The sequence below is a fragment of the Gossypium arboreum genome, chromosome 13 (genome assembly GCF_025698485.1).
Source record: "Gossypium arboreum isolate Shixiya-1 chromosome 13, ASM2569848v2, whole genome shotgun sequence".
Taxonomy (NCBI): Eukaryota; Viridiplantae; Streptophyta; class Magnoliopsida; order Malvales; family Malvaceae; genus Gossypium; species Gossypium arboreum.
The window spans coordinates 94,190,188-94,217,688 of record NC_069082.1 but is presented as its reverse complement, the minus strand read 5'-3'; the positions used below and the strand labels follow the sequence as shown (position 1 = coordinate 94,217,688).

Here is a 27,501-nt window from a genome sequence, read left to right as displayed (position 1 = left end):
CATCACAAAAAGAACATCAGCACAGCCATGTCCAACTCGATTCACAAGAACCTTTTTTCTAAAACTCCCTCAGAGCTTCCAAAATAATCCCTTTTTTAGACGGTCAGCTAATTCCTTTACTTCTACTTTTTCCTTTGTTTCTTCTTCTTCCAACGCATTCATCAAGTCAACTGCCAACGGCACGTATTTGGGTCAGAACAAAGATCCGGAGATTGAGATCGATAGTGGTAGACAAGCTAAGGCTCTGGGGAACAAAAACAAAGTCATAACCGTGGTTCTTTTGAGATGGCTTGGGGCTACAAACAAACACTTAAATAGATATGTGGAATTGTATAATTCCAGGGGAATCCATGCAGTTAATTTTCTTGTAGAACTTAAGGATTTACTATGTGTAACAGCTCTTACCCAAGTCCAAGGCCGAAGTTGGGCACGAGGCATTACCTGACTTAAACGCATGCATTCAATCTTTTCTGAAATGTAAAAACTAGGTCAAATTAAAACCTTCCTTTCATAGTTCGTTGAATCCTAATATGGGCCTACGAGGCCCAAATCATACTTTGGAAAGGGTCTGGGATTAATTCGATTACTTATGAAAAATTTGGAAAATATGACTTGAAACAGGGCACATGCCCGTGTGGTCATCATAACATGGCCGTGCTGATGGCCCATGTGACACACACGGTCTAAGTATCTAGGGACATGCCCGTGTCCTATTCCCGTGTGAATTAAGTTCTAAATTCGAACCTACAGGGGTTTTCACATGGCCATGACACGCACATGTCCTAGCTCATGTCTAAAAACCTTGACATTCTGTTTCCGACGTTAGCATCCAATTTAGGGCACACGGCCAAGGCACACACCCGTGTACTAGGCCATGCCCTTCACACGACTGAGACACATAACCGTGTCTCTGATTGTGTGTTTACTACCATGCATACTGGCTTGCAATTTTTATGTGCAGTGGACACACCGCCCATGGGGCTGGCCGTGTGTCACACACGGCCTAGACACACGCCCGTGTGTCTACCCATGTGGACAAATGCAAGGCTATTTTTCCACCCTCGTTATCATGCACACAAGCTTACTTGCATTGGCCATTAACATGGCACCTTAGACACTTAATCATCCACAACCATGAAAAGATCATGGCAACTTTACATCACAATATACATACTTAAAACATCATATCATCACCCCTCAATTAAACTATCGAGCATTCATCCCCAATGAATATAACTCATCACATACACGCAGTTATAAGCCACATCTCAATGGCGTAGACACTTGCATAATCAAATAATTAAAATAAGCCATCATTCATGACTATATACAATTAGGACCATAACCTTCTTAGGCTAGCCTATTTGACCATTTTAGCAATGACACAATTACAAATTACAAGTCCCTATACATGCCATAAACTCAAGTGCTTGAATAGTCATACCTCAAATGGTAGCTTGGTAGTGTGATAGCATCTCCGGCGATCTCCAACTGGAGCTAGCATTATTACCCTATAAGAGATGAGAAAGGAAAAGGAGTAAGCTCTAAAGCTTAGTAACTCGTATACAAATGTTAATTAACTATTTACATTCGTTTATTTATCTACTCATTCAAAAGTATATTATTAATACAATTTTCACTAAACTTCAAGGCTGCTTCATACTCATTCCAGACGCTTACTCCTTTATCTTACAATCTCAGATTTCATGCCTTGGCATTAGGTTAATAGTCATAACCTTTCCACTATAGTCTATCATGTTATTTATAGGCGTTGTATACATCACCCATGATTTCTACCGAATCTTAGAGTACATCATATTATCATAAAGGTGGATCATTAATCCCAAGTTTATCTATATCGCATAAGTATAACATATTCTTGTACAATTCTCACCATATGCTCATCACACATTGAATTCACTACTCATAGTTTTATCGTACATACCTTTTCCATCTCGTGAGATAATCACTTACTTGCTTATTCTTTGGCATGCTCATTGAAATACAATTTTAAGCATGCAAATACGTTAGGTCACATCTCAATTTGGCCGAAGGCCTACCATGAAATCATCATCTATAATTGCCACACATCTACTTCTCAATATACATATATTTCATCAATCACAATAGTTAATATGTAATCATTACCATTATGGTCCGGAGTTCACAATTATGAGCTACGTATGTGCCCGTTTACTCAGAATAACTTCATTTTCATACACATTTTTTGTTTACCCGTTGAACCCTTCAGGATTCATAAAGGATAGTTGGGGATCTCATATACGTATCACCTTACCAATGCCATATCCCAGATATGGTCTTACATGGAGTTTCATAGCGATGCCATATCCCGGATATGGTCTGACATGCAATTTCAATATCTCTATGTCATACCAACGTATCCTAATCATCCCTAGGTTCAACCAGGACTTCCATTACTTCGAATCTTTATCGAATAATATTATTCATACTTACAAGAGCAATTATACAATTCATGAAATATTAAGCACTTAATACATAACATAATGCTGATTTACTTACACACAAACTTACCTCATCATACCAAAACGTGAGCGACTTTTTCGGCTTAGTTCGTTAGCTTGGCTTTTCCCTAGTCTAGGCCCGGATTTTGTAATTCTTGATCTAAATATAAAAAATTCATTCATTTAAATCAACATATCAATCTACTCACTACCATTTTATATTTTGGGCAAAATGACCATTTTGCCCTTAGGAAATCGATTTTTATCGAATTTCCTTATTAACCAAGCCTAGCCGACCATTTATTCCTCTTATAAAAATCCCAAATTTTCACTATTTCACACCATTACAACCTATTTTATAACTTTTACAAGTTGGTCCTATTAGGGGTTTTTATGAAAAATCCTTTCACAAAGGTTGTTTATTTAACAACCATAGCTCATATTCTTCCATAAAATTTCAGTTAACAACACATATGTTTTCATGGTAAAACCCTAGACTCTCAACCATTTTGCAAAATAGTCCCCTCAATAGCTAGATTAAGCTTTAAAGGTTCCAAAAATACAAAAATCATCAAGAGAGACTACCAAGAAGACTTACTTGCAAGAGCTTGTGGTTGCTGAAAATTTTTAACCTTCCATGGTTGTTTTCTTGAAGAAAAATCAGTGGAGAAAGAAGGAGACATGAGAAAATGACAAGTTTTTCCTATTTGTCTTATATTATTCAATTTCATCACCTACTTTCATCGAATTATTGACTTTCCTATTTCTTTGTCTCCCTTGGCCGGCCATCACTTGTTTAATGGCCCAATTTCACTTTAAAGACCCCCAATTTAGGTTCTCTAACAATTTGACACCTTTGGCTATTAAAACAGGACTTTTGCACTTAATGCGATTTAGTCCTTCTTCACAATTAGGCTCACAAACGCTAAAATTACTTCATCAAAATTTTCATACACTCAAATAATCAAGCTATGACACTAAAATAATAATAAAAATATTTTTTCAACCTCAGATTTTGTGGTCCCAAAACCACTATTCCTACTAGGCCCTAAATCGGGATGTTACAACTCTCCTCATTTTAGGGATTTTCGTCCCCAAAAATCTTACCAGAAGAAGTTGCTTTGAACTCTTATGAAGCATTTTCACTAAATTCTCAGAAACACAATTAGATTTATCCTTGTATAAATTTTTCCAATAACTTTTGAACTTCTCCACTCAGTGTTGGGACATACCATTAAAATTTCGGTTTACTCTCTCAGGAACACATATACACAGTGGATCTGTCAAATAAGAACTCTATGCATATCAAAATGATCATACAAATCTTCATGTCAATTGATCAACCAAAATCAAATAATATCCTACTTTTCAGAGAAAACGACCATTCTGACACGAAATCTATGGCAAATCTATCTCACAACACACAAGTATCGTTACTAACTGTATTAGTCCTCATTACACTTGGTTTCTCGTCTTTTTCCTATTAACAAATCGACATATAAAAACGGATCCAAGATATCATGTAACATATACAATCAGAAGTGAAAATGGAACCAAATTTCAAAATCTTAGTTTTGAAAATTTTTGCAACTCAAATGGAATTAACCATAAATTTTTAACACCTAGAACTCCTCAACAAAATGGAGTTGTTGAGAGAAAAAAATAGAACTTTAGAAGAAATGGCTAGAACCATGCTTTGTGAAAACAATTTACCAAAATATTTTTAGACAGAAGACTCAAATTTTGCTTGCTATATTGTTAATAGAGTAATGATTAAGCCTATTTTAATGAAAACTCCATATGAATTTTTCAAAAACAAATAGCCTAAATTTAATTATTTTCATCCTTTTGGATGAAAGTGTTTTGTTTTAAATAATAACAATGACAATCTTGGTAAATTTGATGCAAAAAGTCATGAAGGAATTTTCCTTGGGTACTCTTTAAATTCTAAAGCTTTTCAAGTTTTTAACAAAAAAACTTCAATAGTAGAAGAGTCTATACATGTACTTTTTGATCACTCTAACCTTCATCCTAAAAAGGATTCTTGTATCGATGATGATGATGTAGAAATTTTTCACAATGATGATAAAGTTGATCACTCATCAAATGACAAGATTCAAGAACAAACACAAGATGCTCTAAACGAGCTTACAACAGAGGAGAAGGAAGTCACTCATCCAAGAGAGTTCAATTATCTGAAGGATGGTAAGATTTTGGGAGATCCATCTAAAGGGGTAGTTGTAACACCCCTATCCCGTATCCGTCGCCGGAATAGGTAAGGGGCATTACCAGACAAACAAAACATTTCAAACCAATTCAGAATCACAGATATCATATAACATCATTTCATAAGCAACCATCTCTTAAGATGGTCTACGAGACCTAAAATGTACTTTTAATAAAGGTCTGGACTAAAACAAACACATTCAGAATTTTCAGAACTCAACCAAATCTTTCAAAACTATTAAAGTCACACGCCCGTGTGACTAAGCCGTGTGACACACACGGGCACTAAACAAGCCTATATGATCTAACCGAGCTAAAAAGAGGTCCTATACTGACTTTTTCACACGGCCAATAGACACGGCTATCTACCATGGCCGTGTGGTACTTATCTAGCTACTGACTTAAGCCCACGGCCATATGACATGCCCATGTGTCTTAACTGTGTGGCATAATGCAAGCTCGGTTTAAGACAATTTACCACCCCTATAAGAGTCTTTCCTACTAGCAATGTTAAACAACATTCATACAACAATTTTTAGCCAATTCCATACTCAAAACATGCTTCATTACAACTAAATCATCATCATTCAATAACCCATTCAAAACCATATCAAAACTTAACACATTCATACCATTTGCTAGCCAACTTTCATGGCATAACATATAATTACAAATCAAAACTTAATACATAGACTTTCTAGCCTATACATGCCATACTTTAAAATATTTACACTTTCAAAAGTACCAAAATGAGTTCGATAGTGTAGTGACGATTCTCGACTATCCTCGAGCCTTCAGTAGCTACGATAACTGTAAAACAGACAGAAATCACACAGAGTAAGCTACAAAGAGCTTAGTAAGCCAAATACAGTTGGTCTAACTACTAAAACATATAAGTACAATTTAACAGTAAAGATTCATAGCCGTTTCATAAATAATTTATAAGCTTAACCATGCTCCTTTATTTGCATATATGTCAAGCTTCATTTCCAAATTCCATACATATTTCACAGAGACAGAGTTTTTCATATTCAGAAATTTAATACGATACAAACGTACCTGTATAGGTTATACATTTCATATAATCATTCTCATATTTCGTACGCTATCATCAAACGGTCCAGAAACGCAACAGATACTCGTAAACAAGTACAATGTCGACGTCCCGGATGTGGTCTTACATGTAATTCAATATCGATGCCTCTGTCCCAGACAGGATCTTACACAAAATTAGATACGATGCCAATGTCCCAGACATGGTCTTATACGTAAATCTCAATCGAGGTCTGTGTCTCAAACACGGTCTTACACGATATCTCAGTTAGATGTCAATGTTCCTTTAGAAGCATACAGAGCTTTTCGGATACTAATATATTATCAGACTTTGCTCAAAAGATATTCATCAGGCTCTCAAGGCCATCCAATACAGATTACATTTTATATATGTGGAAATTAGTCAATTTAACACATAATTGTAATTTGACTTACTTCGTACGAATTTCGGACGGAATGAGTCGACTATTCAACTATTTTGGACTTCCCTCGATCTAAGTCCGATTTTCTTTGTTCTTGATCTAATACAATACAAATTCAACCATTCAATCATTCATTTCATTCAAAATAATCCATATACACACATTTGGGCACTTTGCATTTTAACCCTTACATTTTCACACTTTGACAATTTAGTCCATTTTTCACAAAATCACAAATATGCAAAATTCACCAGGACTATAGCTTGGCCGAATATACATAACTTCCATACAAGCCCAAATAACATATTAATTCACAATTTAGTCCTTTAAAACCTCATTTTCACAATTTAGACCAAATAACTCTATTCCATTAAAAATTCAAGAACAAAGTATGATAACCTCACATATATCTTTCTTAATCCATATAAAAACATCACAAAGCTCATATAATCATCAATGGAACATTTCATAATCTTCAACAAAAACAGAAATTCAGACTTGGATTTTGAAGAACACGAAGCAATGATCATAGAAACGTAGAAATTATCAAAAACCGAGTTAAAACTGTACCTTAATCAAGCAATCAAAGCTTCGAAACCTAAAATGGCTTTCTCATTTTTCTTTTTCTTTTATTTTCAGCTATATGCATGATAATATGGCCAATTTCATGTTTTTATTTTATTATAATATACATTAATATGCACTTTACCATTTTAACCTTATTAAAATAACATTTTCAACATATAATGGATGTCCAACAATGTCCACTACCATTTAAAATGGTATATTTGATATGCAAGGACATTACTTTAAAAGCCAAGGCCAATTTTCCCTATTAACAAATAGTATGCAACATTTACATTTTACGCGATTAGGTCCTTTCTCATAATTAAGCATAGAAAAAGACAAATTAAATCACAGAAATTTCACAGGCATAAATTCACATATCACAGACATAGAAAATAATATTGAAATATTCCTTCAGACTCAGATTTGTGGTCCCGAAACCACTATTCTGACTAGGGTCAAAACCAGACTGTTACAGTAGCTGTTGGAAAAACGGGTTTGGAAAACACAGCGGAAAATAAATTTAGGGAAAATAGAGTTTTAAAAATTTTTCCAAAACAAGATCTTGATTGTGATATCTAAAGTAATAAGCACTTAATCAAAATTGTACATTTTCAACTCGTCTAGAATGAGTGTTTCGACTAAGTAGTCTTTTCTGCTATCCTCAAGCTCACGTCTGTCGAGTGTGAGCTCACTTCAAATTAGAAAAATTTTCACAAAAATTATTAGTGGGGTAATTTTACAATTTCTATAAACTTTGGGTCAAGTTTTAAATGAAAAAAATATCTCTAGAAATTTTCTAAATAATTTCTTCATAGAATTTTCTCTATACACTTCCTCTTAAATTCAATAGTGTGAAAAATAATGACCCAATCTTTGTCTTTATATAGGAAGAATTTAGAGAGTTCAACTATGATTAAACTTAATTACTTTAATATTAAATTAATATAATATTTATCAAGATAAATATTAAATAAGATTTAATATTAAATCTTATTAAAATAATAGAATGTTTATGTAAATAAACATTAAATTAAATTAATATTAACATAATCATTTTAAAATTAAATTAATAAAATACTATTAAGATAAGTATTAAATTAAATTTAATATTAAACTATTAAAATAATATTATTTTTGGAATAGTTAATCTGAAATTAAATTTTCTGGTAGAGTCCCAGTAGGAGTGTAACTATTCTACTGCTCAACCACGGAAGACCAATTGTCGTCGGCCACTACAACGCCGCCGGTGCAGCTGCTGACACCACCGTGTCCAGTGATGCAGGTGCGAAACCACCGATTTAGTCCAGGCCAGTGACAACCCAACTGGATCGGTAAAGCCACCTGTTGGACCGTCACCCCAGTTTCACATATTAGGCCCAGTTCGACCAGTTTTTGGATCTTGATATCATTTTTTTGTTCTCAAGCCCAATTTACGATTTCAGGTCCAATTTTCAAGTTCAATTACCTACTGAGCCAATTGTCTGACTTGAAAATTAATTTCCAAAAATATCATATTAATTTTAATTAATTTGATTAATTTAATTTTGCTTTATCAAAATTATTTTTTCCAAAAATCACTTAGATTTTCCAAATTAATTTTTCAAGAAAATTCTTTAATTAAATTCTCTAGTTGAATAATTCTCACGACCATCTAATTTAATTCAACATCGAATAAATCGATTCAATTAAATTATTTCTAAAGTCGTAGAATTTTCTTCTGATTCAAATGCAATCCGGTCGAGTTTTTGTTGAGCTAGCGGAGGGACCAATCGGACATATACAATTAGGCTCTAGTAATTGCAATTATGTCCAGAAACATTATTCCGATAATTCGCAATTAGTTTATCATGGAGTCAGTCCACAAGAAGTACCATAATTGAAAACTCCTTATTGTATTCTCTTTACGAAAGCAATTCTTTCAACTGCTTTGTCCAATGACCTCGTCATGTGTGTGTTAGCCTCATATGATATCTTTGATTCCTTTGAGTTAAATCTGTTCACTCGATACAATCTTATTTTATCTCATTGTCACTATTGTGTCTTCTTAATGATTAATATGATCATTGTCAACAAATAACTGTGATAACTTACTTGTTCGAGAACAAGCAACCCGTGGCCACATTCCATATTTATCAATCCACACAATGCCAATAAGAGGACATCATTAACTTTTTAATTGAGCTATGAATTCCACTATTGCTGGTAAAGCCATGCCATACACAAGTCATGTACCCAACATGTCGGTTATGGGCTCGATTATCTTTAGAGCATAAGCCTCCACTTATATCAAAGCACATAAGTTGCATACACATGGTCAGTGGCTAACTTAGGATTTAGGTAAATCATACCGTGAACATAACAAGTGAATTAATTCACAAACGGATTCAGAATTAATTCATTTTGCGTCCATTCCAATGTATCATTCTACCAATGAATACATATATGTCTTTACCTGTGGAGTCAACTACTCTGATAGCCAAGACTAGCTATCTCCCCAATTGGAATTGTAGACAACATAATAATCATTCTCAGTATTTGAATCAAATGCTCACTTTGATTGTTTTACGAGATTACAGACTCGTTTAGATTATCTATTAAAGTAACTTGTCTTTCTCACAATGTCACTTATCTTCAATTTGAACATAGATAATCAATAAGCTAATATTTGTTTGTCACAATTTCACTATGCATGCAAAATATAAAAGATAGAAATGCAAAAGACATAATAGTGAAATGTGAAAATAAATTTGTTTATTTATTCATCATTCAAATAAATAGAAAATAGTTACATGTTTATTATAATATGGGCATATTTCCTAAAAATTCCCACTTGCCCTAGTGAAGTAAATGTGTCATGTTTCGCATTCCCATATACTCGACTTGTTTGCTAAAACTTTTAGTTACAAGAGTCTTAGTAAATAGATCCGCAAGGTTATCTTCACAATCTACTTTCATCACATCTACAATTACTTAGGTTATTGCCTCTCGTATCAAGTGATACTTCCGATCAATGTGTTTCGTCCTCTTGTGACTTCTCATTTCCTTGGTATTTGCTATTGCAGTACTATTACCACAATACAGTGTTATAGCTTTTTCCAAACCAAGAATGAGTTCAAGATTAGTTAAGAACTTTTGAAGCCATATTGCTTCTTTCATTGTCTTAGAAGCAAACACGTACTCGACCTCCATAGTAGAGTCAGCAGTGCAAGTTTGTTTTACACTTCTTCATACTATGGCTCTACGGCCTAAAACAAATACATTTCTCGACATCAATTTCCTCAAATCTTTACAAGCTTGGAAGTCTGAGTCTAGGTATCCAACAAGAGCAAGGTTCTCCCCAGAATAGACAAACATATAATCCCTAGTTCTCCTAAGATACCTTAATATATGCTTTACAGCTTGCCAATTCCTGAGACATGGATTCACTTGATATTGACTAGCCATTCCTACTGTGAAATAGATATCTGGACGTGTGTAAAGCATCGCACACATAAGGCTTCCAACTGCTGAAAATATGGAACCTTACTTATATGCTCTCTTTCTTCCGCTGTCTTAGGACAGCCATCTAAAGAAAGATGAAAACCTGATGCAGTCGGTTAAATGCTTGGCTTCGCATCAGTTATTGCAAAACTTTCTAGTACCTTATCGATGTATGAAACTTGATATAGAGCTATCCCTTAATTCTTTCGATCCCTAAGGATTCGAATTTTAAGAAAATAACTAGATTCACCCTAGTCTTTCATGCTAAACTATTGAGCTAACCACAGTTTAACCGATAGCAATTTTCCTACATCATTTCTAATAAATAGAATATCATTGACATACAAAATAAGGAAGACCACTTTTTTGTCCTTTATACGCTTATAAACACAAGGTTCATTAGCGTTTTGCTCAAATCCAAAAGTCCTGATCATTTGATCAAATCTTTTATTCTACAAGCGGGACGCCTACTTAAGTCCATAAATGGATCTTAGTAGTTTGCAAACTTTCTGCTCATTTCTTTTGACAGCATAGCTAGTGGGTTGAGCCATGTAAATGTTCTCATCAAGATAGTCATTCGAGAATGTTGTCTCGATATCCATTTGCCAGATCTCATAATCAAGAGTAGCAGTAATGCATAAAAGTATATGGATAGAATTGAGCATGGCTACTGGAGAGAAGGTCTCATCATAATTGATACCTTCTTTTTGTATGTAGCTTTTCCGTACAAGTCTAGCTTTGTGTGTTTCCACTTTCCCTTCCACATTTCTCTTCTTCTTGTAGATCCATTTACACCAAATAGGTTTAATCCCAATTGGTAAGTCTAAAATTTCCCATACCTTATTAGATTTCATAAAATTCATCTGGGCATCCATGGCCTGTTTCGAGAGCTTGGAATCAACGTCTTGCATAGCCTCCTCATAAGTGAGTGGATCATCATTCTCATGATTGACTTTTATATTATAAATACTACCATCATAGGTAAGGAAGTCTGATTTCTTAAAAACTCTCCCACTACGATGAATTCCCCTATATTGTTGATCGTTTGTAAGTCTTTCTACAACTTTCTTGAGAATTGAACTTGGTGATTATTCTACCACTCCTAAAAGTTCCTCGAGTACCACTTTACTTCGAGGCTTAAAGTTATTCATTTAGCTTTCCTTGAGAAAAGTAGCATGAGTAGAAACTTTAATCGTATTATATTTTAGATTGTAGAATAATCTTCCCTTTGATCCTTTCAGATATCCTACAAACATGTATAATTTTTTCTGTGCATTCAACTTCTTTGCATCCTTATCCAGAACGTATGTTGGACAACCCCATATTCTAAAGTGATTTAGAGTGTGTTTCTTTCCATGCCACAATTCATAAGGTGTTTTACAAGAATACTTGTTTGGCACATCATTCAGAATATAGCAAGTGGTTTGCACTATATATTCCCAGAAGGTAGTAAGAAGTTATGAATAGCTTAACATTGAACAAACCATGTCAAGCAAGGTTCTATTCCTTCTTTCAGCTATGTCATTCTGCTGTAGAGTGCTTGGCGCAGTCAATTGGGATAAAATCTCATTCTCTATGAGGTATCCTAAGAACTCGTCAGACAAGTATTCCCCACTTCGGTTAGACTGAAGATTCTTTATGGATAAACCTAATTGCTTTTCCACTTTCGCGTGAAACTCTAGAAATTTATCAAAGGTTTCACTTTTGCGATACATTAGATACACATATCCATGGCGAGAATAGTCGTCAATAAAAGCCACGTAATTATCATAACTTCCTCACGCACTGATGCTCATGGGATCACATACATCAGTGTGCACAAGTTTTAAAGGTTGGTTGGCCCTTATACCTTTCGCATTAAAAAACCTCTTAGTCATTTTACCTTCTAAGCAATATTGTAACGCCCCAATATTTCTATTTAAGTTTCTGGATAATTTTGACACAAGTGTGTATCCGCTTCAGTGGTTAAGTGTTCTGGGTGTGTGTGGGAGGTCCCAAGTTCAAGCCCTACCTTTGGTAAATTTTGGAATTTTTTTGACTTAAGATCTTTTACTTGCTCAGTGGACTTATATTGAACTAATTGTAAAAACATATCAGAATGGGCCTGCTAGTCTGATGGTTAGGTGGAGTGTGGGTTTGTTGGAGGTCTTGTGCTGTTCTGTTGGCTTGTAGAGTTTCAGTAGAACGAAAAGTCTGAGCTATGGTTGATAGTGGGATTAGTGGATTAAATTAAGGGATTTAGGGATAATTTTTGTTTATTTTTATTTTATTTTATTTTTTCAAAATCCCCAAAATTCTTCTAGTTTTTATGTCATGTTTTTCTCTTACTCTACCAAATTTTTCCTTTTTTCCCCTCTCCTTTTCGGTTTTCCAATTGTCTCCCTTTTTGTTCAACATTTGTTTATGCTCATTCGGGGAAGATTTAAAGGTTCAAAATCGTTCGTCTAGGACTTAGTTGTATGGAAGTTACCGTTGTTCAATTGAAGGTTCTGGTGGTCTCGGGAGAGTTTTCACATCAAATTGATACCAGGTGTGTACCCGAAACGCAGAAAAGTGAGGTTCAGCGAAAGCCGAAAAACCCCACTATTGACACCACATAGCCGTGTGGTAGGCTGTGTGTGATGACACAACCATGTGATCGATGAAGGCCAGGCTGTGTGTAAGACACGGTCGTGTGATGGCTGAAGTGTAGTCGTGTAGGCCATACGAGCTAGACTGAATTGGGCGTGTAACACCACACGAGCGTGTGATAATTGGGCCAGGCCATGTGATCCACAGGGCTAGGCCAATCTGGGTGTGTAGGCCACACAGGTGTGTGGGCCACACAAGTGTGTGGGCCCATTGTACTAAAATATTTTGTAGGGTCACACAGGTTGTCCTAATTGACTGTGGGCCTACTGTAGGGGTCGATAAAGGCTATTAAACCCTAAAGCTATGTGTTCTGTTAGACTGATATACTGTTATGAGTATGACTATGTTTGTTTATCTATTATCTGTTTATGAAAGCATGTTAAGCATGATTTATTTGTTAATTCTATATGCATGTTCGGTTACTGTGATTGGGGCGGGATGATATATATATATATTGGAGGAAGTGTTCTGAAAGGAAGATTATGCCTAATATCTAGCAGCACAACTGCATTATATTTGATATGTGCCACATTGGTACAACGTGGTATGTAGGGCTGGGTGGGTGTTTTAAACCCCACATGGTGTGTAAGGATGGTCAGAGATGGTGTGTAGAGGATTGGGTAGGATTCTGTTATCTGATTTGCATATCTGTAACTGTATCTGTATCTAAAATGGTTTAGGCCTGAATCTATATTTGTATCTAACAAGGGCCCAGGCTCGATTGTGAATCTGTTTGATTTGTGATATTCTGTACGTATACATGCTTAAATCTGCTGGGTTACACACTGAGTTTACGTAAACTTACCCCTTTTCTATTTGTCTGTACAGATAACCCACAGTCTTAGGCAGATCGGTGCAGCAGAGGACTCGACGGTGACCACCTATTTTACTGTTTTATTTTGTTTTGGGGTTATTAAGTTTTGGCATTGAAGTTGTATTTTTCTGAGACTCTGGACTCCTTTTTAAAATTTTGACGTTGGTTTTAGGTTTTTGGTTTTACTTAATTATAACTGTGATGAATTTCTAAAATCTTGAACGGGTTTTTTGGACACAACATTTTTACAAGCTTTCGCTACAAACACGTTTATCTCTAAATGATTAAATGAAAGAAAGCTTTGAAATTAATAATAACTCTAAAGGTTAATAACTGGAAAGGTTTTAACTTAACGATAATGGTTTTTCAACCCATTTCATGTGACACTTCCGGATTTGGCCATAACGTTTGGACTGGGTTTGGGGTGTGTATTCACATTGTTGAAGACTAACTTCATTAAGCATACTTAAGAGACCTTTTTTCACAAGTCTAGTGATTCTTTCTTGGTTAATATGACCAAGCCTTAAGTGCCATAGGTACCCCTCATTAGAGTGAGAAGTTTTAAGCTTTTTATTCATTATTTCAGTTTGAAGCATCGAGTAGTTATTTAGTTTGATAAAGTAGAGCTTGTTTTTCATCCATCCATTACAGATTAAAGAATAATTTCTGTGAATAGCAATCCTTTTATTAAATGTTACGGTATAACTGTCATAAAATAGACATGCTTAAAATAAGGTACATTAAACACGTTCTTTAAAACAATCTTTTTAAAATTATCAAAGTGTAAAATAACTTCTCCCACTGTTTCAGCTGAAACATAGCTCTCATCTCCTACCCACAATGAGAGGCTCATCTGACGCAGACTTCTCATTTTGTTAAACCCCTACATAGAAACACACACATAGTTAGTGGCTCCAGAATCAATAACCCAATTGTCAATTGATTCTTTCACTAAACAAGCTTCAACCATAAAGAGTTCCACATATTTACCCTTTTTGGCTAGGTAATCCAAATACTACTTCTAGTTTGATTTGAAATGTCATTTTCCTGTTGCAGAAGAAACATTTGGTCTTTTAGGATCTTTTAACTTCTTAGCCTTCTTCTTATCCACACGAGGTGAAACTTAAGACTTAGTCTGTTTCTTCTTTCCCTTAGCTTTCTGCTTCCTCTTAACTTTCTACTTTCCCTTAGAGGACGAGAGGCCAATAGTTAAGTTTGCTTCATGTTTCTCCTAAACGGACTTACCACTATTCAACATCAACTCATAGGATTGTAATTCCTTCATGAGTTAAGTCAAGGTAAGCTTATTGTTTCCTAAGTTGTAAGCAACTCTAAAACCAGCAAACTCATTAGTTAAGGATTTGAACGCTATTTCAATTTGAGTGTTGACGTCTAGTTCAGCCCCATTGTCCTTTGTTTCTGTAAAGAATCTAATAAGCTTAAGCATATGTTCTTTGACCAGAGTGTCGGGTTTCTGCTGAAAGTTCATCAAATTTGTAATAGTGGATTGTCAAGCCAATGTGACTTGGCTTTCGAGCAAATCCTCCAAATTTGTAATGATCTCTTTGGCAGTACGGAAATCCTTATGTTGATTTTGCAACACACTACTCATGTTTGCTAAAATATAACATCGAGCAATCGAGTCAGAATCTCTCTAGCGATTTCTCGTTTTGGGTTGAGCTTCAAGATGGCACATTTTGTCAAGAACGAATTTATTTTTTATCATAGCTGAGAACTATTAGCAAGTTTCATTTTCATTCTCGAAAGTTATCCCCATTTAATTTATTCTTAGTAAGAATGCTAATAAGAGGAGTAGGAGACATATTTGAACTAAAAAAAATAAAATAAAGATTCACTAACTACTATCTTTATATTAAGCAAAAAAAAAAAAATTCATTTCAGCACCATATCAAGAATGCAGCATGATGCATGCGTCTTGTATTAAAACCTTGAAAAAAATATTTTTTCATTGCTACGATTATTATTACACCCATCAACCATGTCGCTTTGGGGTCCTATGATTAACTAGCAATAACATGGATTACATCGAACCAGTTTGTGAATCTTAATTCTCAAGACTCCACACGAACTAACGATTATTTAACGTTTGGCCATCATCTCTAGCTTAAATATCGTTTCTTGGGAAACTATTTAATAAGAGATGATCTTGAGTGTGTAACCATTAACTCAACACCCATCATGAACATGCTCTCATTTGTGAGTCATCTTGGGACAATCTACCTGAAAGTCATGTATGACTAGTTGTCCTTAAAAAGAGATCCCATCTAATGAACCTACATGACAAAGTTTACCTTCAGGTGCAGCCAAGGTAGGAACTAGTTCGAAACTTTACCATGCTATCACTTAGGGACCATTAATGGAGGCCGTAGGTCTTTTTCAAGGACCTTCTCCCACTCAATATTTTAAAAAACATGCAAGATTATTTATCCCAAATTTTAAGAATGATCATACAATAGTCCTAGTGGCATTCTTACCTAATCTAAGTGACATGCTTCCATTTTATGCATGACAAGCTATGGCAATTTTATAATATTAACATTTATTCACAAGAATCAATCAATTATAAAAACAAACAATTTTGATTCTCCACAATTTTTCTTTTAAGGGAAAAACCAAAGAGTGAATGTGAACCATGCACCAGGTAGGGTCCCAAGAAAAGGAGGTGAGTCAAATTTGACCGCTTAAAAACCAAGTCTTTCCTAGCTAGGGCTAATCCTAGACATGCTCCTTCTCATTACCACACTTCTCACAGTTATCGAATAACCTAAAAAAGCGAACGAAACAATACAACACATCTATTTTCTCATTACCACACTTCTTATTTTTAAACGATCAACTATGGATCATCTCATATATATCACAATTATAACATTACATAATATAAATATTATAAACAATTATAAAACAAATATATAATGAGATAGGTAATTAAAATAAAATTGTCAGCCAATGTTTCCTTGGTTTTATTTCTAGAAAATAAAATTATATAATTTTTTTCCCACAAGGCATTCCTTGGGCCTTCAACTGTCATCGCATCTTTTCCTTACCATGGACTCTTTTTGGAAAAATTACATTTAAGTTCTATGTCTATTTCCGGCTCATAAGAATTCTATGAATTTTAAAAAAAATAACCTTACGTTGAGATGATAGTCCACTATCTACTTCCTAAGAACTACAACCTCGGCAATAAAAAATAATTATATAACAAATATATAATATCACATCCATTCCAATATATAACTCAAAACATGCATAAGATCTAAAGAATGTCACTTTCTACGTAATCAAATCATTTAAGAAGAGAAATTTATTTTGATTATTTCCTTATACTTATAGATAGAGCACAACCTGGCTCATAATACCAATTGTTGAAAAAAAAAACGGGTTTGGAAAATGCAACGGAAAATAAATTTAGGAAAAACAGAGTTTTAAAATTTTTTCCAAAACAAGATATTGGTTGTGATATCTAAAGTAATAAGCAATTAATCAAAATTGTATTTTTTTGAGTCGTCTAGGATGAGCGATTTGACCAAGTAGTATTCTCTGCTATCCTCAGGCTCATGTCTACCGAGTGTAGGCTCGCTTCGAATAAAAAAAATCACAAAAATTACCAGTGGGGCAATTTCGCAATTTCTCTAAACTTTTTGGTAAGGTTGTAAATTAGAAAAAATATCTATAGAAATTTTCTGAAATAATCTCTTTAAAGAATTTTCTCTCTTCAACTTTCTCTTAAATTCAAGTGTGTGAAAAATAATGACCCAAGACTCTCTTTATATAGAGAAAGTTTAGAGTGTTCAACTATTATTAAACTTAATCACTATAATATTAAATTAATATAATAGTTATCAAGATAAATATTATATTAATTTAATATTAATTCTTATTAAAATAATAGAATGTTTATGTAGATAAATATTAAATTAAATTTAATATTAAGATAATCACTTTAATATTAAATTAATAAAATACTATTAAGATAAGTATTAAATTTAATTTAATATTAAACAATTAAAATAATATTATTTTTGGAATAGCTAATCTGAAATCAAATTCTTTGATAGAGTCCCAGTAAGAGTGTAACTCTTCACTAGTCAACCACCGAAGACCAACTGTTGCTGGCCATTAGGACGCCGCCTTCGCAGCCACCAGCATTATTGCATCCGGTGATGCAAATGCAACACCCTTACGGTACATCGAGCCGGTTCGATTGCTACCAGTTCGGTCCAGGTCAATGATAACCCAATCGGTCCGGTCTAGCCACTAGTTGGACAATCGACTCGATTTCACATACCAGGCACTGTTCGAATAGTTTTCGGATCTTGGTCTCGTTTTGGGCTCCCAAGCCCAATTTATGATCTCAAGTCCAATTTTTAAGTTCAATTACCCATTGGGCCAATTTTTTTACTTGATAATTAATTTCCAAAAATATCATATTAATTTTAACTACTTTGATTAATTTAATTTTACTTGTTCAAAATTATTTTTTCCAAAAATCACTTAGATTTTCCAAATTAATTTTTCAAGAAAATTCTTTAATTAAATTCTCTAGTTGAACAATTCTCACGACCACCTAATTTAATTCCACATTGAATAAATAGAATAATTAAATTATTTCCAAAGTTGTAGAATTTTCTTCTAATTCAAATGCAGTCCGATCGAACTTTTGTTGAGCTAGCGGAGAGACCAATAGAACATATACAATTTGGCTCTAGTAATTGCAATTATGTCCAGAAGCATCGTTTCAATAATTCATAATTACTTAATCAAGTCAATCCATAAGAAGTACCATGATTGAAAATTCCTTATTGTATACTATTTACGAAAGCAATTCATCCAACTGCTTTGTCTAATGACCTCATTATGTGTGTGTTACCCTCATATGATATCATTGATTCCTTTAAGTTAAATTCGTTCACTCAATACAATCACATTTTATCTTATTGTCACCATTATATCTTCTTAATGATTAATATTATCACTGTCAACAAATGACTGTGATAGATTGCTCGTTCGAGAATGAGCAACCCGTGGCCACTTTCCATATTTATCAATCCACACAATGCCAATGAGAGGATATCATTAACTCTTTAATTTAGCTATGAATTCCATTGTTACTAGTAAAGTCATACCATACATAAGTCATGTACCCAACATACCGGCTATGGGCTCGATCATCTTTAGAGCATAAGCCTCCACTATCGGTGCACATGAGTTGCATACACATAGTCAGTGACTAACTTAGGGTTTAGGTAAATCACACTATGAACGTCACAAGTGAATTAATTCACAAATGAATCTAGAATTAATTCATCTTGGGTCCATTCTAATTTATCATTCTACCAATGAGTACATCTATGTCTTTACCCGTAGAGTCAACTGCTCCGCTAGCCGAGACTAGCCATCTCCCCGTGTAGATGACATAATAATCTTTCTTAGTATTTGAATCAAATGCTCACTTTGATTCTTTTACAGGATTAGAGGGTGTAAATACCATCTTCCAAAGATCCTACAACAACAAGAAAGCATATTCAAGCAAAAAGATCAATCAAACAACCTTTGTGCCAAATATTTCCATACTTTTCTTTTATAAATTTGTGAGCTTTATTTCGTTTTATTTGCTCTAGTGTTTTTCATTGTAGATGAGCTTAAATTGCAAACACTTCGATCTTGTAAGGATTATTTCTTTGTCTGCTTCTTTACATCTCTTTGAGAGGGTTTGTATCTTAAGGTTTGGGTAGAAACCTTAAAGGAGTTTGTAAGGTTAGACTTTATCCTCAAAGGTTATCAAATTAGTAAATTTGGAAAAATCTTTAGTTGTGTAAATCTAATGTGGTGGAGTAGGCAATTGGGGCCGAACTACTCTAAATTCTTGTATTCAATTTTCTATCCTTTCTCTCTAGCTTTTGCAAGATTTTTAAAAGCCAATTCACCACCTCTTGAAAATTTTAGTTTGATTTATTGCGCTAATAGTTTGAGAACTAGAATTTGAAATTGAATTTTAAAATTTTAGCTTTGAAATTTATGATTTATGAATTCATTATTTCCAAATCATTTGTTCGGAAATTAAAATATTTAAAATTCAAAATTTTGAATTAATCTAAATTCATTGTTTGAATAATTCAAATATAGATTTGGATTTCAACTACTTCTAAGCTTTAAAAATGTTTTTTTTTAATTTAATTATTTAGGAGGATTTTGAACATTGTTATTTGAATCAAACTGGAACGATCACCGATATCGGTTTGGAGAAAGGCGTTAGACCAGTTAACTTGGGAATTGATCTGGACTGGTTGATTGGGTGGTTGAACTTTTCTTTTAAATTTTTATTATTTTTTAATAATTTATTTAATAGAATAAATGCAGACCGATCGAATCGATCTTACCAGTTAAACCGATCGAATTAGTTGAAGTAGAAAACCAGTGATCTAATTAGTTCGATCACTAATTTGATTTTAAAAACCAGACTAGAACAACTAGTCAGACCAATTGCATTAGGTATAAGAAGACTAATGTGTAAATTAAAATTCAAGGGTTTAAAATTAAAATTGTGAAAATTATGGTATAAATGAAATTTTTGAATATTTATATTGTATTAAATTAAATGCATGAAGCTTCGCCGTTGTTTTTAGAATCGGATCGACCGATCAGACCGATTAATCAGGAATTGGTTGGAGTACGAGTCTAAAATAAAGGATCAGATTGATTGACTCATGGACCAGTTAAATCGACAATTGAACTAATTGAACCGATTTTATCTATTTTAATTTTTGAATAATTTATTAATTAAACCGATTAGATCGGTCAAACCAGGAACAAATGGTCTAACTGATTTGCTCATCGATCCAATTTTGAAAATCTTAAACTTGGTTGATGATATATTATAAGTAAAATTATTTATTTATTGTTTGGGCTTAAAAGGAAGTGTGAAAGAAGAGAGAACAAATTTTTTTTTAATGATTCTTGGATGTTGAAAATTGTAAGTTTTAAAATGGATTTTGAAATCCAAAATTTAATTTTATGAAATTAGACTTGGATTTATTCAAATTCAAATCCAACTTTTTATTTATTATCCAAATAAAAAATTTTAAATTTTAAATCCAAATATATATTTTTTTACCCAAATCATGGTTTCAAAATAAACCATTAAACAACTTTTTAATTTTTTTTTTCTCCAAAGTTTGGTAGGGGTGTTCAAGTTTCAGTTAAAAACGAATTAACTAATCGAACTGATCTAATTTGGTTAATTAATCGGTTAACCGATCTAGTTCGGTTAAAGGTTGGTTAAAAGTTTTTTTAAAATTTCAGTTAATGATTAATTCGGTTTAAAATTGGGTAATTAGCCAAATTAACCAAACTTTATAAATAATATTATAAATTATATGTATTAGGCTATTACTAATTCGGTTAAATGAATATTATCAATTTAATTATTTTTATATGTTTTATACTTATTTTAACAAAAAAATCAATTTCAGTTAATTCGATTAACCAACGAATTAACTGAAATATTTCGATTCGATTAATTTTTGTTGAAAATTTTTTGTTAGGTTAATGGTTAAAGAATTAAAAGTCCGGTTAATATTAGTTTGATTTGATTAACCGTTTGAACACCCTAAAGTTTGGAATTAATTATTAATTTATTTTTATAAATGTTTTGAAATTTTTGAATATTTGAATATTTTATTATTTTTTAATATTAATATTATTATAAATTGTTTATCATATCCATTTTTCTAATACAATAGTTAAAATAAAAGATAATATATTTAAGTGCATTCAAATTTACGTCTTTTTACACTAACAATAATATTAATATTAATCCAATTAGCACTCAATTAATTTTTTTAATTCAGACAATGGTACATGATCATACCACGGATTATTACAAGGATTTTTTGTGTATTTATTCCAAAAAAAAATCAAACTTCTTTTTTTGGTTATTATCATGGAAACTACTAGAATGTCATACTTGTAAATGAATTTCAAAAGTTTCGTACATCAAATGGCAACTTAGCTTGCCGTCTTTACACTGATTGTTGAGGAAAGGAAAATTAGTAACTAGGCTTTAATGGACCCACTTCCACAAGGGTGCCGCCACCCTTCAAATCTAGTGGCCACAAAATCTTTCCGCTCACCGCCGGACTCTTACGCAACAAATCATGCCACGGATAACCCTCCCCTTTCTTCATCATTTCAGCTTTCCCAAACCCTTCTTTCTTTCTGCCCCTTTAAATTGAAGGCTATATACAGTTACCAGATTGTTTTTGTTATCTAGAAACTCAAAAGCTCCTTTTGATTTCCTTGTGGCGCCAAACCCAGATAGCCTTTCTTGTATCTCAAAAACCAAACCAGTTCATTTCAGCAGTTAGAAAAAGGTTCCAACTTTTGTTTCTTTGGACTCATTTGAACCTAAACCCTGATAGCATTTGCTGTCTAACTAAACCCCAAGAGCGGTAAAATTTGCTCCTGATTGCTATTCAATTTGCTTTCTTCACAGCTGCATGAGTTTAGAAAAACTCAAAAGTGGGTATTGGTGCTTCAATTTCTGGAGCAATAACAAGTTAAATAAGCAACAGCTGAAGCTAGCATGGCAATGGTCGCGGTTACAAATTCTCAGCTCTCTTTCAATTTGTTTAACTTTTCTGTTTCTAGGAGAGAAGCCTTTATATCGAGACAAGCTGCTTCTGGAATTCACCATCGCTTCTCTTCTAGCCGATGGTTGAGTCTCAACTCCCCTCCTACTAATACTCATAGGTAACTCTTTAATTTGTTCTCTTAATTTAAATGTGGCAAAATGTTCTCTCTCTCTCTTTTTTCTTTTTTGATGTAATGTCTTATTGCATGAAGGACTGGTGATTCAAAGTCGAATTAGTCTGCAATTTGCCCTGAGAAAGCTATTTTTATTATATTTGAGATATTTGAATGAGGCAGCTAACAATTTTTTTTATTTGGTTTGTTTTTCTGTTTAGTCGTAGTTTTGACAGCTTTAAATTGAGATGTTCAATAACAAATACTGATGTGCATTTCAACCACGTGGCTATCGAGGATGAGGATTTATCAGCAACAGATAGTGATTGTTGTTGTACAACACCAATACTTCAGCTTAAATCTGATGTTCTTGAGACTGAATCTTTGAATATACTAACTGGGGATGCATATGTAGATAGTCTCTTAACAACACTCCCAGTATGTTCCTCTCTGTATATCAGTTTATTTACGACTCGAGTGTAAATCCAACAACATTTTCCTATCATTTTATTCTTTTTCTTGCCTAGGTATTATCAGAGGAGGAGCAGGAAGCTCTCGCTGCAACTCCAGCGCACCCAGAGGGATTATATGGTAGGACATTCTATTTTCATCTTATCAAAGCACAGTAAATAGATAATACTCTTGATAGACTTAAACTGATCCTATTTTGTGTCTCTAAGCAGTAAGTGTACAATGTGTTCAGAAGGTTAGGTATTGTAGTCCTCTGCTCTCTTTGTGCTTTAGGGATTAGGTTTCTATCAAGTTGTCAATAGAGCATAAACCTCTTTAAATTAACTTTCTTATTTTGTATGTTATCAAGTTCTGGAAACTTGCAACAATGTCTTGTACTTTTGTATCTTGTTCTATCATTTTACTAAATTGTGGTATTCATATTTCAGCATTTTATGCAAGTTGCTTGGCTGGGAATTTAGTGGAACAGCTTTGGAATTTTGCTTGGCCTTCTGCTATTGCGTTGCTTCATCCAAGCCTTCTACCGGTGGCTGTCATGGGATTCTTCACTAAGGTATAGATTAGTCCAACAACATAGATTCACTACGTAGAACAAGAGATAATGGAATACTTTCTAACAGAATTTATGTTAATAGCTTGCTATTATCATTGGAGGCCCTTTGGTTGGTAAACTTATGGATCATTCTCCTAGAGTACCTTCATATATCTTTTTGAATGCTGTTCAGGTACCACAAATGGCAATAACTTTTTTCAGGATTAATGTAAAATTAACACTGTCCTAATTTGTTTTCTAAATTTATTGGCATCTTCCAGGCCTCTGCTCAGTTGTTGTCAGTGGCAATGATAATTCATGCTCATTCATTTTCTTCTGCTTCTGCCTCGTCTAGTCTTCTACATCCTTGGTTTGCTGTGCTAGTGATAGCAGGGGCTATTGAGAGGCTATCTGGAGTGGCACTGGGGATTGCCATGGAGCGTGACTGGGTTGTGCTGGTAGTACCTCATTCTATGCATTTTGGTTGTTTTCTTCACAGGGAACATTGGTCAGCCATCTCTAGGAAAGTGGACTGCGAATTAAACTATAGTTCTTGTGTTTGCAGTTAGCTGGAACAAATAGACCAATCGCACTGGCACAAGCAAATGCTGTTCTCAATCGAATTGACCTGCTTTGTGAGGTATTTCATAATCGGTAAAAAGACCTGTCTGATCCCTCTCAGTTTCGATATTGAGTAAATTGATCCCTATCAAAAAAATTGGAGCAATTTAATCCCTGTCAATTTCGAAAGTGAGCAATTGAGGAGAATTAGTCACAATGTTAATGTTTTTCATCAATTGTACATATTTTTTCATTGGTATAATAACAAATTGAGCTTTTATAGTTTACACATTCTGTCAATTTGTTCTTGATTTAACAAGTTTGGCCTGCAACATTTATATATTTGGTCAATTTGGCCTTGATTTAACAAATTTAGCTCCCAATATTTACACATTCTGCAACATTTACACAGGATATATACACATCAAAGGCTAAATTTATTATTAACCAATCAAATTATGTACAATTGACAGCAAACATTAACACCGTGATTAATTGTCCTCAGTTGCTCACTTTTGAATTTGACAAAAATTAAATTGCTCCATTTTTTTTTGAGAGAGACCAATTTGCTCAATATTGAAATTGAAAGGGACCGGAAAGGTGTTTGTACCCTGATAGTCTTAATATCTTTTATATTTTGAAAACATTGGTCTATGGAGTTAGCTTTTAGGTCCAAGCCAAATAATTCTTTGTTTGCTTGTAATCCATAGAGCATGGATCTTAAATAAATGCCAGAAATTTTATAAGTCTGCAGTTGTCTTAGCAATCAAGTTATGAAATGTTTTTCACTGTAAATATCATTGTTGCAATTTCTTAACGACTGATTGATTATCATCTATGATTGCAGATAGCTGGGACTTCATTATTTGGAACTCTTCTCTCTAGATATGATCCAGTAACATGCTTAAAGTTTGCTGCTGGTTTGATGATGTCGTCATTACCCGTTATGGTAATCGCTTATATGCTTGTTCTAGTTATCCATTTTAATTGGAGAAAGGATCTACTTTCTCTTCTAAATTCTAACACCATTCCTCAGATTGCTTTGACATGGTTAACAAACAAACTTTCTGCTGGAGTCCTTGACCGTGCTAAATGTTCACAATCCTGTTGCAGAACATCTGCTGAGGGGCCTCTTCCAGATGCTGATAACCTTGGTAAAACTTGTTCATCTGATTACTATTCAAATCCTAGCTTTCTTCTTGCTATATTTAGTGATTGAATCTTTTCCAAAGGTTGATTTATGCTTGCTATATTAAGTAATTGTGTTTTGTGGATGACCAGTTGATACAGGTTTGAAAGCCATCAAGCTTGGATGGAGCGAGTACATACAGCAGCCAGTCCTTCCTGCAAGCCTAGCATATGTACTCCTCTACTTCAATGTTGTTCTCACTCCTGGAAGTTTAATGACAGCATTTTTAACTCAACGTGGTATCTTTCTATCTAATACTATCTATTTAGAATTCCCGATTGTTTATAGTTTGGACCCAGGTTTGAGGACTGGAAAGATAACAAAAGCAGTATGTATTACAGAGAAGAGGGCTTACAACAGCCGTCATTCTGAGAACATGCTAATGGAGTTTTGCCTAAATTTGACCTCTTAAAGCACTGCATGCAGTGATATGCTTGAAATCTCATTCCATATCTAATAGTTGGTTGTAAACTACAGTTTGGCTTTTTCTTCATTTGTTGGATTACTTCTGATTACTTGAATAGATTTTATACTTAAGCTGGAGAAATAGCCTTGTATTATTGCAGAAATTCCTTGACTCCAAATGCTATGTGGATTTGTTTAACAGGTTTAAGTCCATCTATCATTGGGGGGTTTAGTGGATTATGTGCTATCATGGGTGTTGCAGCAACCTTCATATCTGCAACTTTGGTTAGGAGATTTGGAATTTTAAAGGTTGGTTCTTGTCTTTGGTTTTATCACTGGAATTTTCTATAACGGGGCCTGGTTCTAATGGCCATTTTTCCCTTCAAACAGGCCGGAGCAGTTGGATTAATTTTTCAGGCTTCACTTCTCACCATTGCTGTTGCCATTTATCAGAGTGGACCATTTGCCCAAACGAGCCCCCTTCTTTTCTTCTTATGTTTGATTGTAAGAACTTCAACTTCCAGGTTTCTTCATGGACTATACCATTTAGTATATAACCCAAACTGCCTTGGTGAACTAGGAACCTATGAAGGCATGACAGTCTGGTGTTTAGCATGTCATGGTGGGAGATCTAATAAAAATTTAGATTCAGTGACAGTCATATATATTAGTTATCCGCTAATGCCACCAGAAAGTACTAATAGATCCCTTAAAGGTCTATGTAACTTTTATTTTGGCTATATCGGAACTTACTGCAACCATCACTTTCCAATTTGGTGTCTCTAACAAAAGGCTGGGAAATTTGGCATCATGTTAGGCAATCCCTAAAGCAATTATGAAATCATCATGCAACATATGAATGATCAGTCTTTAACATAAGCAAGATACCTGATTCATCCTCACCATCTATATGCAGGTATTATCAAGGTTGGGACATATGTCATATGATATTGTTGGGGCCCAGATACTGCAAACAGGAATCCCATCATCCAAAGCAAATCTGATTGGAACAACGGAGATTTCTGTTGCTAGTTTAGCGGAGTCTCTAATGTTGGGAATTGCAATAATTGCAAATGATGTTTCCCATTTTGGATTTCTAGCATTGCTGTCGTTGTTATCAGTAGTAGGAGCTTCATGGATATTCTGCCGATGGTTGTTGAATCCTACAGAGGAACAAAGTAGCCTTTTCTCTTTTGATCCACAGTTTTAGTTAGATTGCAAGTGCATAAAGTTTCCATTGTATATTTGTGTATGTTCCCCAGTATTACGTATCTATTCAATTGGTATAGCTTTATATGGATTGTTTTCCCTCACTTCAATTATCTACAGCTCCTATCTTTCTTTAGTGCAAAGGAGATCTGATATATGACAGTCTTCAACACTACCATGTATCCGTTTTCTTTCAAGATGCCTGAGGTATTTGGTTTATTCGGTGAAAGTACCTATATAAAAAAATCAAATAAGATAAATAGTACCAAATATTCTCTAATGTCAACTAAACAAAAGATTACATATGCATAAGATTTAATGCTCAAATTGACCCTTGAATTATACTTGTTTTTCTATTTCGATATTCACTCTTTTTCTAGATTAGTACTTAAATTAACACGTCAACTGATTCCAGCTTGTTTCACCAATAAGAAAAGCCCAACCACTCAAAATGTGTTGCATGATAATTGTGTTTATTTAAAATAAAAACATTTTACACAGGAGTAATGGAATGATAAGTTACCAATCTAGTTTAGTATCAAAATGAAAAAAAAAAAAAAAAACATAGTTCAATGGTCAAATTCCTGCGCATAATCAAGAAAGTCCAAAATATTAATTTTTAAATAATAAAGGTTAACTAAATTGTCCCTGAGGGACTAAACTGACTCAATCCCTATGATGCCAGG

General features: G+C 33.9%; 1 protein-coding gene across 1 annotated transcript; it reads left to right on the top strand.

Moving 5' to 3' along the window:
• The first annotated feature begins 21,643 nt into the window (after positions 1-21,643).
• LOC108456998 (solute carrier family 40 member 3, chloroplastic-like) lies at positions 21,644-26,958 on the top strand. The gene is made up of 13 exons (XM_017755786.2): positions 21,644-22,454; positions 22,670-22,886; positions 22,976-23,039; positions 23,348-23,472; positions 23,555-23,644; positions 23,733-23,909; positions 24,017-24,091; positions 24,860-24,961; positions 25,049-25,166; positions 25,294-25,440; positions 25,809-25,915; positions 25,997-26,110; positions 26,523-26,958. Exons 1-13 carry the CDS (start codon positions 22,288-22,290, stop codon positions 26,814-26,816), a joined length of 1,797 nt encoding a protein of 598 aa, XP_017611275.1. The 5' UTR covers positions 21,644-22,287; the 3' UTR covers positions 26,817-26,958.
• Positions 26,959-27,501: the final 543 nt, after the last annotated feature.